This window comes from Melanerpes formicivorus, unplaced genomic scaffold (assembly GCF_026170545.1).
Source record: "Melanerpes formicivorus ecotype bairdi unplaced genomic scaffold, bMelFor1.0.p_v2 SCAF_40, whole genome shotgun sequence".
In the NCBI taxonomy this organism is placed as follows: Eukaryota; Metazoa; Chordata; class Aves; order Piciformes; family Picidae; genus Melanerpes; species Melanerpes formicivorus.
Genome location: NW_027142392.1, coordinates 1,403,100 through 1,419,033, shown reverse-complemented (window position 1 = coordinate 1,419,033; position 15,934 = coordinate 1,403,100). Strand labels below are relative to the sequence as shown.

General features: G+C 40.4%; 1 protein-coding gene across 1 annotated transcript in view; it reads left to right on the top strand.

Moving 5' to 3' along the window:
* The window catches only part of ATP6V0D2 (ATPase H+ transporting V0 subunit d2), a 21,794-nt gene extending 6,158 nt beyond the window's left edge, over nt 1–15,636 (top strand). The window contains exons 3-8 of the mRNA XM_068158526.1: nt 1,440–1,618; nt 4,389–4,468; nt 6,393–6,470; nt 11,003–11,179; nt 13,399–13,476; nt 13,975–15,636. Of these exons, the coding sequence (XP_068014627.1) occupies nt 1,440–1,618; nt 4,389–4,468; nt 6,393–6,470; nt 11,003–11,179; nt 13,399–13,476; nt 13,975–14,136 (754 nt within the window). The 3' untranslated portion in view covers nt 14,137–15,636. The remainder of the gene's footprint in view (nt 1–1,439; nt 1,619–4,388; nt 4,469–6,392; nt 6,471–11,002; nt 11,180–13,398; nt 13,477–13,974) is intronic.
* The last annotated feature ends 298 nt before the right edge of the window (nt 15,637–15,934 follow it).

Sequence of the window (15,934 nt, the reverse complement as noted above, 5' to 3'; positions counted from 1 at the left end):
ACAGCTGTAAGCTGCAGGCATACAGTGTCTACATTTTGATTCAGGGAAATCAAAGGAAAACATTAACATTAGGGCAGCTTTTTTCTCACACTGATTGACATGCATTTATGCATGTGTATGCACACACATGGGGTTTTTTTTAGTAGTGGAGATGCTAGATTAAGATACTGAACTCAAAAAATCATTGAACTATATTTCACCAGATCCTGAAGCCCCCTCACAACTTTTGTGTGAGATCATATTAATCTCTATATGTCCCTAGCTGTGTTCTGAACCAACAGCATAAGCTGAAGACTGTCATAAGCACTCTGAACTATTCAAAGGGAATAGCTTTCCCAAGCTGCTGATAAAACACTTATTGGCCTCCCTGACAGTAAAAGTAGTAAGAAGCCAATAGAAAACTTCAACTGAAAAGAAAATTTTTAGCAGCAAAGAAAGAATCAGTGAGAAGCTGTTCTCAGTTTCCTTTTGGGAGAATGTTTAAAGATGAGTGAGAAGAAAATCTTAAGACTGGTATCATAGTATCAATCAGTCAGGGTTGGAAGGGACCACAAGGATCATCTAGTTCCACTCCCCCTGCCATGGGCAGGGACACCCCACACTAGATCAGGCTGCCCAGAGCCTCGTCCAGCCTGGTCTTAAACACCCCCAGGGACAGCACCCCGACCACCACCCTGGACAACCCATTCCAGGGCTTCACCACTCTCATGGTGAAGAACCTCCTCCTCACATCCAGCCTGATTCTCCCCACCTCCAGCTTCATTCCATTCCCCCTAGTCCTATCACTACCTGAGATCCTGAGATGTCCCTCCCCAGCCTTCCTGTAGGCCCCCTTCAGATACTGGAAGGCCACAATGAGGTCACCTCGGAGCCTTCTCTTCTGCAGACTGAACAGCCCCAACTCCTTCAGTCTGTCCTCGTAGGAGAGGTGCTCCAGCCCTCTGATCATCCTCGTGACTTCGTGGTCTATCTGCATGAACTCTGCAGTTTCAGTGCTGAGTTCCCATGCATTTCTTTTCTGTCCAGGTAGTCTACATGAAATAACAAAATCCCAAAGTAGAGAAGCTGCTAGTGCAGGTGATTTACTTTTTGATACCGCTCATAGTGTCCTATTATAGTGAATCTATATTTAACAGCTGTGAAGCTCATTATATTCAAGTTTCAGTTTCCCATTCTTTAAGAGTGTCTTTTTCCAAATGAGTCAGGTGGTTTAAAACTGGGACTGTGTTACCCACTTGCTATTTAAAAACTTCAGTTGGGTTTTCATGAGAGATTGACACAGAGTGAATACACAACCCTGCAAGTATTGTGGCCTGGTTTGACTTTAGTCTTATTATCAAATTTCAAAACTCTTGTGTGTTTGATTGTTTGTTTGTTTGTTTTCTCAAGGAAAATTCATTATAAAGATAGATTTGTTTTACTTTTTCTTTCATCTGCAGATACAGCTATATGATTGACAATGTAATTCTTTTAATAACTGGCACATTACACCAGCGGCCCATAGCTGAACTTGTTCCCAAGTGCCATCCACTGGGGAGCTTTGAGCAAATGGAAGCAGTCAGCATCGCCTCAAACCCCACCGAACTGTTCAATGCAATTTTGGTTGACACACCATTAGGTAGGAACACTAAATTACTTCTTTCTTTGCTTCTTGAAACAACTAGTCCTGTATCATTAGGAATATCTAAGTTTTCATAACAAGAGTCATTTGTCACTGGAATGTGCTACCCAGGGAGGTGGTGGAGTCACCATCCCTGGATGTGTTCAAGAGGGGATTGGACGTGGCACTCAGTGCCATGGTCTAGTCATGAGGTCTTGGGTGACAGGTTGGATGTGATGATCTTTGAGGTCTCTTCCAACCTTGGTGATACTGTGATAAGCTTTAGAAATGGTGCACAGGCCATTTTCTAACATTTTTTAACAGCTTCTGTATCAACCTTAGGGAGCAGACACAAGGAAAACATGCTACTCAAGAAGTGTAATGGGCATCTTTTACACTGAAAGTCGACACTGATTTAGAGCATCTCAGTTGCTATCTATAATAAAAAAATCTAAGAGGAAATCTTGCTGATCCCTCCCTAAGGATCCAGATGCAGGCAGTTATTCATAAATATTAGATGTGGCAGTGGAACCTAGATTTCCTCTTGGTATTTGGGCATCATTTGAACACAAAGGAAATCTCTATTTTGAAGAATTAAATCCAAAAGCAAAATAGAATGAGGCTTAGGAATGTCTCATTCTGCAATTGGAATGAAACTGGTCAGGGTGCTACAGCATGCAACATGAACAAAAACTAACAAGCTGTGGGGGGACTTCTGGGATGAGTATGGAAAATAAGATGGAACTGGATTGATTTGAACATATATGAAACTACTGCATGTCATCTTGAGTACTGTGAGTTGTTTTGGCTTCTGCTTCTCATGAAGGTGGGGTGGGTTGGCCCTAGACAGGAACCAAACTACCAACCAACCACTCACTGTCTCCCCACCCCCAGTGCATTGTGGAGAGAAAACAGGAGAATAAAGGATCTTGGGGGTTGAGGTCACCTATGAAGTACTGTTGCAGGCAAACCAGACCAAACTTGGGGAAAATTAACTTGATTTGTTGTTGATTAATAAATGTATAATTAATTATTGATCCAGGCATTAGGAAACAAACAGAAAAGAAACAAACATTTACACACTCAGGGAAAACAAATTTCCTTGCTGCTTTGCCACTCCTTCACTCTACATTCCTCTCCTGTACCCCCCTTGTTATCACTGCAGTTATACTCAATCCTGTTGGAGAGCCAATGGGCAGCATAAGGAGGTAAGTTTACAGTCAGTTCGCAGTGGATTTTCTCTGCTGCTCCTTGCTCCTCACACTGATTCTCTGCTCCAGAGTGGGCTCTCCACTGGCTGCAGCTCACCAGGAGTATCTGCTCCAGCACATGTTCTCCACAGGTAGCAGGAAGTACTTGCTCCAGAGCCATGTGGTGACTTCTCCTTCTCTAACCATGGAATTCCCTTTGCTGTTTATCAACATTTTTTTCCCTCCTCCTTTTTGCCTGCTGCAATTTTCCCCCTTTCTTAAATATATTTCCCCTGAGGTGACACCATCTTGGCTGAGGGGCTGAGCTGTGCCCTGTGGTGGGTCTGTTGGAGCCAGGTAGAATTTGCTGCCTGGCACAGCCTCCCCTCACAGAGGCCACCCTGCAGCCTTCTGCTGCTTCCGCCTGGGCACTGGCATCCCATGCAGTGAAATCAGAGAAGGTAGAGGTCAGGACAGCTAAAATGAACAAGCAGATACTGCTGCCATGTGCAGACAGACACAGGGAGAACTCCAGTTTGGAAAGGACAAGGACAAAGAGACATGGACAATGTTTACAAACTCCTGAGGACAATTGTTTGTCCACAGCGAACTACGAAGTGCTGCTTAGCAAATCCTTTAAAAGACCAAATTCCATCAGAATCCAAACACTCACAAGACCAGATAAAGTTAAACAATCTTTTTACACAGCTAGTAGTATATTTTTTTGCTAAAGAGTTTTTTGCTAAAGAGTAAGAAGAAAGTATTATCAGATCTTTTAAAAGACATAGTCATGGGCAATGGATCTACAAAGAGTGAATAAGGGGAATGTTGCTCATCCAAATCTGAATGCTGGAAGTCAAAAGGGAGAAGACCACAAAACACGGCCAGGATCACATCTTCCATTGCCACTGTTGAAGGCCACACTATGTCATGCAGCACTGATCTGCCCCACTGGCATATCTTAGGAACAGTGAGTGACTGGCATACCTTTGGTGGTTATGAACACAATATTTTTAAGCAGTCCAGTTGCACAAATAAAATTCATCCTTTGCCTCCTGTTCTAAAGCTTGCTCTTTAGCCAGTTCTGCAGGGGACCTGGAATCATAGATGGAATCAGGGTCAAAGTTTGTGCTCATTACTCGTCGAGACTTGGTGTCCCTATTCCACTACAGACAAAGCCAAAGAAGAAGAGGGAAAATAGGAAAGAGGGTTCTTTCTCACAATTGCTGAATACCTGCATGATTTAAGACCAAAATTATCTTTCATGTTTCTCACTAGAAAATCTCCCTAATGCCCAGACCATATACTTCAGGGAAGATTAAGGCTTTCATTAGCATTTCTCATCTGATTTTCTCTGGAGATGTGGACCCTGGCCAGAGCACTGATTGATTCGCCTCACAGCATATTCTCATTAAAGAGCAGGGAGTAGGATAACGGGAAAATCAAGAGGATTTCTCTTCCTCTCTGTTATATCACACTCTCTTGTACAACAGAAACCTAAGATCCTTGTTTGCACACTGGTGAATGGCAATAGACAAGAGATGCATATTATCAGCATGTGTAGATTTATACTTCAAAATAATAAACTTTGCTTTCAGCTGCTTTCTTTCAAGACTGCTTGTCTGAAAATGACCTGGATGAAATGAACATAGAAATAATGCGCAACAAACTGTACAAGGCAAGTTCTTGCAACACAGTGGTAATGTTTGGGGGGTTTCAAAGTGTCTCAGAAGAGGTCAGTACCATTAACCCTGTTTTATGGATAAGGAAACAGAAGTACAGTGAGATAAAGCAAGCTGTCTAAGGTCACCCGGTTGACGACAAGTACAGGAATCAAATCCAGCTCCATTAATTTCTGCTTCACTGTTTGGAGAGTTTTTAGGTCTGCATCCAAATTCTAATTTAATATCTCATTAATGAAAAGGCTTTAGACATCAGGCTAATATTCAGATCCATTTGTTTATGAATAACTCCGTTATGCACCAAATGTCACAGAACTGTTAGCTCCTAAATGAGCCTAGACAGGCTTCTGGCTAACATTTATTTTTATATACAAAAGGCAGATGTGATTTGGAAAGGCCTAATTCCTTTGAGTCTAACACTCTCATTTTCCTTGAGGCTTCTGTACAATTTTCTCTCCTTTTAAATTATCTTTATCATTGCTACAGCACACGGCTGTAGAGATATGAATCTAACATGTGCCTTGAATTTTCAAAGCACTTCACAAACATTAGCACACAGGTCAGTACTCTGAGGATGGTCTCTTTAAAGGGCATACATATTTCATTCCATTAATGGCTCCTCCTGGCACATCCTCTCCAAATTCTCTTTTTTTAATCTTTCTTTAGCAGTGGGTGCCCCAGACTGTGGGAACTATTCCTATTAGGGTGGAAGAAAAAAATTCTTCAGTTTGTCTTTTGAAGGATATTTATAAATTCCAAAGGCAGTATTTCATTCTTTAAGATTCTGCTACTTCCTCTCATTCAAAACTACATCAGTTATGCCAAGGATTTTAATTCTTCCAACTCTTTCTAAATTAGACACTTTTTTTTCCCATTTGATAAGCTGCAGATTTGATTCTTGCATCCTGTCTGAATGCCTATGCATTTACACTTAGCAAATCTACTTTCTGGGGGTCATTTGGTTTTTGTTTTGGAGGGGGTTTTGTGCGTGTGTTGTTTGTTTGGGGTGTGTTTGTTTGTTCATTTGTTTGTGGGGTTTTTTTGTTTTTCTTCTCACTCTTAGAAGTGTTGGAGGATTATTCTGCAAAAACATCTAAATTATTAATATAACATCTCTCCTACACTTCAGCTGTCTATGTGATCAATTATGTTTAATATTTGCTATCAGATAGCATTATACAGAGCCTAATGCACAATCCCATGTAGCAGATCTCCCTTGAGATGCCTTTACTCAAAATTCACTTAATTGCATGGCTAGTGACAGCTTCTTTTAACAAGATTGTGTGAAATTGTAGCAAATGCATTTTGATAATGTGAATGCTCCCTAAGACAGTATTTTGGGGGACAGAGAGGTAGAGGGAACAGCATCTCTGAGATATTTAGGGGCCTTCCTGCATAAGTATTTTTGAAATGAGTACAGAGGCCAGTATCCTTAATAGAGGGCTCTGCAGACCAGTATTACAGAAGCTTTGTGTGCTGTTCTATTCTAATCCAGGGTTTAGGGCAGAGCAGCAGGGATTAGCATGTGTATCTTCATAGTGCTGGCCCAATAGCCCTGGCATATTCCCAAATCCCCTCCTCCACACTGTAAATGCAGAATTTTTCTCAGCCATCTGCTTATTACATAGTAGAAGTCCAATGGAGCTCCAGAAGTTCCTTCTTCTGAGGGCAAAGAAAACATAATATTTGTCCTCTAACAACTTTTGAAAGCATTTGAACCCATATTGTAACAACAAGATATTTGCATGCTACCATTTCAACTTGCAATACGGCAACAAAATTAAGCACAGACTTGAATCTAAAGCCATAGGCAGAATTATCAAAATCCATGGAAATGTTTAAAAATGAGCTTCATGACTCTGTGGTGCAGGTCCAGGTCCTGTGCAGCCTTTAAAATATTTCTCCTCTTCTTTCATGTAGTCTTATCTTGAGGCATTTTATAAGTTTTGTGAAAAGCAAGGTGGCACTACGGCGGAGATAATGAGGCCTATTCTTGAGGTAAGAAAAATCCAGTCTTTGTGTATGAAAGTACTCCACTCTATTTTCATAATTAGCTTACCTCAAGTTTTTCCTTTTCCTTCTTTCTCCATTTGCAAAGTTCTCTGTCACATGTTTGCTTCTCCTCTGATTAAAAACTGGTTTTCTAAGAGGTGATGAAGACTTTATTCTAGGATGACTTTTACCTCTTGAGTCAAGAAGCAGCTAGTCTATTACCAGGCAGGAGTTTGCCTCAGATAATACTTTTCTATAACAGAGAGCAGAACACCAATCTCAAATTGTTGCCCTTTAGCATTTTTCAGTACCATGTAGAAGAGCTAAATTTGGGATAGCTAAGATCTGGCACCATTATTTTTCCCTTCTCTGAAAATGAATGGTTGAAGATAGAGTTGAGTGACTTTGGGAATTAGCATCCCACAGAAATTCCAAGTCTGTGTTTTATTTTTATCTCTACTCAGAAAAGTTTATTAGTTATTTTTTCCATGACATACAAAATGTCTAACATCCTCCTTCCCAAAGCATACCTGCATCATAGTGGATCATATTTTTGGTATCAGTTATTACAAGAAAAGATGCAGAAATTCCTAAAATTGAATTCTAAGCATCCAGCTCCTATAGAATAGAATAGAATAGAATAGAATAGAATAGAGCAGAGCAGGTTGGAAGAGACCTTCAAGATCATCACGTCCAACCCATCAACCAATCAAACCCACCTAAACAACTAAACCATGTCACCAAGCAGCCCATCAAGTCTCCCTCCCCCCCATGTTTTATCACAATTCTCTGTGGAGTTTGGTAACCAGATCACCCATTTGTTTCCAGGAGTCTTTTCTTTGTGGACAAGCAGAATTTACACCCTGGAAACTGAACTTCCACTGAGCTTCTATGACATCACACTAAAAGTTTGTGTTACAGGAGAGAGAGAACTCTGGGAACTCACTCCTGAAGAAAGAATGAGCCTAAATTACATCTTTCAAAAGAATGTCCTGAAAGAGAATTACATTTCATATTTTATTTAACTAGAACACAATATTTCAGTTTATGTTCTAAATATTCTTAATCAACTTAAATTGACTAGTAATTAAGTATTTCGACTATTCTGTTCTGAAAAGAAAGAAAATCAAGAGATTGGCTGGCAGAGGGAAAGACATTTTCCACAGCTGATTCAGATTTTTTAGAAAGTTCATTTTTAGCTAGAAATTCATGCTGAGAACAGATTATTTACCACTGTTAGTTTAAGCGTGTTGCAAAACTCTCTTTATATCAGCAGTAACAGTTTGGTCTATGATAAGCTTCTTTAAAATCCCTGTCTAGTGTCAATCAGCCAAGAGGATAAACTTTTTCTGTAGAAGATTTCTTTTTCTATGACATTTTAATAATCTGAAGACACACACAGACAGCAGATTGTTAATGGCTGACTTCACAAAAAGGCAAAGTTTAATTATTCATAAGAATACTTCCTATTTATTCTGTAATCTTATATGGAAGACTAACAACCTGAGCCTGTCAAAATGAGGCTGAGGTATTTAGCTCCCCAGCTCCTTGACCACCAGTCGCAGTGCCAACCTTCCACATTAAAAGTACTGATGATCTTTCTTCCACCATGGACAACAAACAATGCATATTTAACTCTGACTCTGGCCAGAAAATGCAGGACTGCACTGCAGCTGTAAGGGCCCCACACTCATTCTCAAGCAGCAGACATGCCACTTGAGCTTCCTCTGTGGAAACTAAAGCACTTAAGAAATGGCCATCCTGTGAATTCACCTCTACCTGCAGCAATTAAATGGCCCAAGTCAACAAGTAACTCTGGAGAATCTCCTGTGCCAATGAGGCGATGAACTAAGTGTTCTGTATGGATGGGGCTAATACTATCACAGTATCACAGTATCGCCAAGGTTGGAAGAGACCTCAAGGATCATCGAGTCCAACCTATCAACACAGACCTCATGACTAGACCATGGAACCAAGTGCCACATCCAATCTCCTCTTGAACACCTCCAGGGATGGTGACTCCACCACCTCCCTGGGCAGCCCATTCCAATGACTAATGACTCTCTCGGTGAAGAACTTTCTCCTCACCTTGAGCCTAAACTTCCCTGGCGCAGCTTGAGACTGTGTTCCCTTGTTCTGGTGCTGGTTGCTGGGAGAAGAGACCAACCCCTTCCTGGCTACAACCACCTTTCAGGTAGTTGTAGAGGGCAATGAGGTCACCCCTGAGCCTCCTCTTCTCCAGGCTAAACAATCCCAGCTCCCTCAGCGTCTTCTCATAGGGCTTGTGTTCAAGGCCTCTCCCCAGCCTTGTTGCCCTTCTCTGGACACGCTCAAGTGTTTCGATGTCCTTCTTAAACTGACGGGCCCAGAACTGGCCACAGTACTCAAGGTGTGGCCTAACCAAAGCAGAGTACAGGGGTACTATGACCTCCCTGCTCCTGCTGGCCACACTATTCCTAATGCAGGCCAGGATGCCCTTCGCCCTCTTGGCCACCTGGGTACACTGCTGGCTCATATTCAGGCGGCTGTCGATCAGTACCCCCAGGTTCCTCTCTGGGAGCTCTCCAGCCACTCTGACCCCAGCCTATAGCTCTGCATGGTAAAGCAACCTTACACTAAAGAAAACCAGCCTTGTTGCCTTTCTCTGCAAATTTCCTGCAAGCATTAGCTGCAGTTGCATCTGAGCATGCTTTTTACCCAAATATTACAAATCTAACAGCAAAATTCTACATGGGTTTAACAAGTTAAAACCCCAAACAGCTTCACTAGAGCTGATACGCCTTTTTGTTTTAATAAGGCTTATGATATTTCACCCAGTTACTCATTAGCTAAAAATCTTTTCAAGCACACTTATTTCTCTATTGTTTACTCATTTTCCTTACTCTGAAGTCACTGCCAGAGGGCAGCTGGGTCCCTGTTACATTGTGTTCCAGTACACAGGAGGAGGATCTATGAATATGCACTCAACTGCTAAAGTTGTAGAACTGTGTTGCAACTGCAGACTTATTATCCAACACCAAAGTGCACCTTTCTGCTTGAAGTAGTTAAAAAATACACAGCATCAGAAATGTTGCAATCTGCCTGAAATGTGTGTACTGTATAGGCTTCACCCAAAAGATTTTCCTGCACAATCCCTGCGATTAGCAAGGGCCCTGCTGTTCTTGCAACATACACGTAATGAATGAAAAAAAACCCCAACCCACCATGGTCAATTCAGATCTCCGAACAGAAGAGCATTTAAATTAGGAACAACTGAGTAAGATTATATTTATTTAGCATTACGTTTTTAATTCACACTGTAAGAATGTCACATGAAATTTTGCCCTGTACAGAAGAACAACCTCAGATGTAGACATCAGGATGACTTTCAGTCTACTGCTGCAGGGGAAATAGAGATCCTACAGGCATCTAAACCTGGAGGAAAAAATGCAGCCTGTGATTCTATGCATTAAAATTAACTGTTACTTGAAACACTGAAAACTTTAACTTGCCAAGTAAACAGCACCTTCCACATTATTAAACTCAGTTTAGGAAAGACGTTGACTTGCTGGAACATGTCCAGACAAGAGCAACAAAGCTGGTGAGAGGTTTGGAGTGCAAGCCCTATGAGGAGAGACTGAGGGAGCTGGGGTTGCTTAGCCTGGAGAAAAGGAGGCTCAGGGGAGACTTTATTGCTCTCTACAACTACCTGAAGGGAGGTTGTAGACAGGAGGCGGCTGGTCTCTGCTCCCAGGCAACCAGCATCAGAACAAGAGGACACAATCTCAAGCTGTGCCAGGGGAGGTTTAGACTGGATGTTAGGAAGAAGTTCTTCATAGAGAGAGTGATTGCCCATTGGAATGAGCTGCCCAGGGAGGTGGTGGAGTTGCCATCATTGGAGTTATTTAGGAGGAGACTCAATGGGGTGCTTGGTGCCATGGTTTAATTGATTAGATGGTATTGGATGATGGGTTGGATGCGATGATCTTGAAGGTCTCTTCCAACCTGGTTTATTCTGTTCTATTCTATTCTATTCTATTCTATTCTATTCTATTCTATTCTATTCTATTCTATTCTATTCTAAACACATGCAGTCAGAAACAATTTTTATTTTCCCCCCAGAATTTCCATTCAAACTTTACTCCCAACAGCACTCTGAATTACCCCTGAATAGCATTGTTGATTCTGAGTCCTTTCCTGTATTATTAATAACAATAAAAATAATAGTAGTATTATTTCATAACTTCCTAATGGTATGTGTGGAGATTTTTGTTGTCAACACCTGGGTAACTAAATAGGGAAAAGAGTAGCAGAGGTGATGTTTTCAGTACAGAAAATCAAGGAATAAAAGCTGTGCTTGCAAAACTCTGTTTGATTTTCCAGTTAAAATTTAACAAGTATTTGCAAATAAGGATTTGCAACTTTTAACATAAGGTATGCTTCCAATACTCTGCAGGCCCCCTTGTTTTAGCATACTGAAAATAACTCATATCTCCATCCTAATTTGGAATGAGAGCGCTGCTAACGTGTCTTTATTATTCTTTGCTTTGTGTATTAAGTTTGAGGCAGACAGGCGGGCCTTTATCATCACCATTAATTCATTTGGCACTGAGCTGAGTAAAGATGACCGGGAGAAGCTGTATCCAACCTGTGGAAAACTGTACCCAGAGGGCTTACACCTGTTGGCCAACGCGGATGACTACGAGCAAGTGAAGTGTGTTGCAGATTACTACGCAGTAAGTGCTCTCATTTCTTAAACCCAAAAGCCAAAACATAACCACCCAACATCTCCTGGGGTCAGCAATTTTTTAAAGAGTATTCACATAAGTGAAAACATTGTTGAGACAGAAAAAAAATCAGCAAAGACACAAAAGATCCCACAAAGATGTAGGAAGGCCTTTCATGTAAAGACATATTAGAATGGAATGGAATGGAATGGAATGGAATGGAATGGAATGGAATGGAATGGAATGGAATGGAATGGAATGGAATGGAATGGAATGGGATAGAATAGAATAGAATAGAATAGAATAGAATAGAATAGAATAGAATAGAATAGAATAGAATAGAATAGAATAGAATAGAATAGAATAGAATAGAATAGAATAGACCAGGTTGGAAGAGACCTTCAAGATCATCGTGTCCAACCTATCATCCAACACCACCCAACCAACTAAACCACGCAACCAAGCACCCTGTCAAGTCTCCTTCTGAACACCTCCAGTGATGGTGACTCCACCACCTCCCCAGGCAGCCCATTCCAATGGGCAATCACTCTCTCTGTGTAAAACTTCCTCCTGACCTCCAGCCTGCACCTCCCCTGGTGCAGCCTGAGACTGTAAGTTCCTCTTATAGTGATGTTTAAATAAGACCAAATCACATTCTAGTAAACAAACCCCTTAGTCCTTCATTAACCCTCCCCAAACTGAGTTTCACTTTTTAGCTGCTGCCTCTAGGATTTTGGAGCAAAGGTGTAAGTCATTTTAAAATGTGCTGACCAAACAATTCATGTCAAGGATGAGTGCAGTCCTGGTTTATTGCTAGTGTACCATGTAAATGCCCTTCTGAAAAGGTTTGTCTAAATAAGTGACTGAATTAGAGAAGTAGACGAAGTTGTTAATATTGATGTGACTAATGCTGCTATTAAAGATGAATCAAGCTGCAGCACTTGCTCTATGAATTAGCTGTGTTACTCTACCTATAATAGTTAAGCTACCTCCAAGCAGATACACAGAAGCAAAAATGAGGTCTAGTTTGTTCCTTTTTCCACAGAAGAAAGACAGCTGGAGATGCACATCTGCAGACTGAGGGAGCTGGGGCTGCTTAGCCTGGAGAGGAGGAGTCTCAGGGGTGACCTTTATTGCTCTCTACAACTACCTGAAGGGGGGTTGTAGCCAGGCGGATGTTGGTCTCTTCTCCCAGGCAGCCAGCACCAGAACAAGAGGACACAGTCTCAGGCTGTGCCAGGGGAGGTTTAGGCTGGAGGTTAGGAAGAAGTTCTATACAGAGAGAGTGATTGCCCATTGGAATGGGCTGCCCAGGGAGGTGGTAGAGTCACCATCATTGGAGGTGTTCAGGAGGAGACTTGATGGGGTGCTTGGTGCCGTGGTATAGTTGATTAGGTGGGCTGGATTGGTTGATGGGTTGGACACGATGATCTTGAAGGTCTCTTTCAACCTGGTTGTTATTTTTTATTATTATTATTATTATTATTATTATTATTATTATTATTATTATCATCATCATCATCATCATCATCATCATCATCATTATTCTGCATAAGCAGAATGCTAGAAGCATGTTTCTCCATGCCAGAGAATGTCTATTCATGTCATGGTGGGATAGTTAGATGAATGTGGGAACCACTGTACTAGACCTATACTGCACTGCTACTTCATAGGAAAACCAAAACAAACACGCAGAGAAGCAAATTACCCAAAAATGTGAGATGTTAAAAGTTAACTCAGATGTATCTGTGCAGAATATTCCAGGATGACTAATGGATTTAGACACAATATTAATGCAGATAAAACAAATCCAGCTGACTACTGGAAATAAAATGAGCAGCCAAGTGAGGATTGGAGTGCAGGGGTTTGGCTCCATTTACAGTTCTGTCTCTGACAGATACTATTTGTACAAGAATTTCAGTGCTCTCTGCCCAAAGGAGTGCAAGGTCGTGTTCATCCTACAATAAGTCTCTTTTAGTGCCTTCAGTAAATTACTCCAAGTTGTAGGAAATTATGCTAAGAAGCACAAGAATAAATGTGATTTTTCTTTCTTTTGCTGACTATATGCTTTTAAGTTTTGATTTATGGGGAACTGTAATCTAGACATGAGTTCTTCTGTACGGAAAAATTACTTAACATAGATAAATTAACAAAGTCATGTAAAGTAGCTGTGCTGCACAGAATGCAAAAGTACCTTACTTCCATTGGGTGGTTGTCTATGCTCTTAGGAATACAAGGCTGTGTTTGAAGGAGTAGGGAGTGGCACAGGAGAAAAGACACTGGAAGATGCATTTTTTGAACATGAGGTAAGAGCTTCTAACCTTAAAATATCAATCTGAAAGTTGTCCCCCTGGAATAACATTTAAAACAGGAACAAGATACTAGGCTTTTGATTGTACTATACTGAATGATTCAGCTTTGTATTCAAGAACACTGTCAACATCTGTCTGAAGCAAAATAGAGGGACTTACCTTTTTAAATTAAATAAATCCCAAGATATTCTTCTGAAAACTACTTATGGAACTGCCAACCCTGACAGCCTACACAAAAGCCATCTCATGTAAACTGCTTAATGAAATGCCTTTTGAAGACTAGTGAAGAAGGTATTTCACCACTGTCTTCTCCTTACCTGTAATGTTGTTGTAGTCTATTACCAGAATTAATCCACAGATGACATTTCAATTATGTTTACACCCAAGAGACTCCTTCCTTGATCACGAAAGCTACCATATAGAAACCACATTTGCCTTCTTTAATACTTTGTCATAACACTTGTTTTGTGTGTTGTTTTTTTTCCCCAACAGGTGAAACTGAATGTGCTTGCATTCAACAACCAGTTTCATTTTGGAGTGTTTTATGCCTACGTAAAGCTAAAGGAACAAGAATGCAGGAATATTGTATGGATTGCTGAATGCATTTCTCAGAGGCACAGAACCAAAATTAACAACTACATCCCGATTTTCTAGAGCTGAGAGTGTAGAAGCCTACAGTGCCTGAACAGATGCATAATGGCACAGAAAAGAAGAAAAATCTTCTTTCACAAGTAAATTCTTATTAGTTGATTTGAATTGTATTAATGATCTTCCTAATATACAGCAGTGTAAGAAAAAGCAATGCAATCAGAGATACAAAAGTGTTATAAGAAAATACTAATTGGCTTATTCAGACATTTTATTGGTAGATTTGTTTTCCATTTCCATTTGATTTAATTGATCAATAAAAACTCCCTGCAACGTCTTACATACATATTCTTTCTCTGTTGTGGAAGTAAGCTGTGATTCAATGGTGTTTGAAAAGCAATTTAATGCCTTAATTCTGAATTAATGCTTTTCTCAAAGGGCAAACTAAATTCCACTCCCATCTTACAGTTCATGCCTTCTTTATGGCAATCAAGACTCTATGAAGGACTTAATACACAAAGAAGAGAGAAACTTTAGGGTCACTCAGAGATTCTCCTTGAGGAATCTCAAGAGACCTTCCTGTACCTTTCTAACTGTGACAGCTCTCTGCAGCTAATTGTAAACAAGTAACTTCATCTTAATGAAAATGGCTTCACTTACACCTTTATGGTCACACCAGGAGCAGTGTTTCAAACAGTGGGTGTCTGATCTACTCCACAGCAATACAAATGCCTCCTCCCAGCACACCACAGACACTGTCTTCATGTATGCACTAGGAAAGATTATGAAACATGAATGAAAATACCAGCCAAGTCTGTATCAGTTTTACGTCAGACACAAACAACACCAGCTCTGAGCTATTTGAGGACCTGGCTAAGATTGCTAACTAAAAATAGAGTGAACAGTTGAAGCCAGATTGTAGCAAGACAAGATTAATTCAGCTGAAGAAAAAGGAAGGATTTTGAAAGCCCTATCAACATTCTGCCTTCCTACTCCATTCAAAAAACATGCCCTTTTGTCTCTGAAACAGGCCATACCTAATTTTTCTGCACGAGCCCTTAGTTTCAGGCTGCACAACAGCAAATTTCAGTTTTCAGCTGACTGTGTCTCCAGTAACATGACACAGAAATAAAATCCATTTCCTGCCAGATAGCAGAAAAATACAATGTATCCGATGTCAACACCTCAGAATTGTGGAAAACATTCAGGCATCCAGGTTTTAAGAACTGAGATGTAATACATACATGTGCACATGCATCACTCATGAAAAATGGAAAACTTCACCATTTTTACAGCTAAGGAAACACTTCTTAAATTGTAAATGTAACCAAAGGACGCCCCACCTGATTTCACAGAGAACTAAGAAGATATTCAACAATTTATTGTGAATCACTGAGAACTTTACACTAATCCTTTCATAATATTTTCAGAGTTTCCTTTAGAAATAATTCAGTAGAAAAACTGACTAAAAATAAATGTGTGCAAGAGAATAATACAAATCTTACTTCTGCATTGGGGCTCCTTTCTTTAGTAGATGTAGTGAGGAAAAAAAAATAATAAAAGAAACTGTAGGATTTGTGGATTGCAATTTCTTTTTGGCATGCAAAGTTGCTTCCTTGTTCTGCTTTTATTATCTTCCATTTGTATTTCTCAGTCTAACCTGTAACCAAAATGTTACAGTTCACACCTATAACACAAACTATCACAAATTATGTCACAAACTATTTCACCCACTGCAATGAGGAAAGCAAATAGAACTACATTCTCTCAAATTTGCATGGTTTTGGGGTGCAGTTTTTAGTGTTTGCACGATAAAAAATGTTCATGAGCTGCACAACAAAGTGAACTGGGCTGGGACACAGAA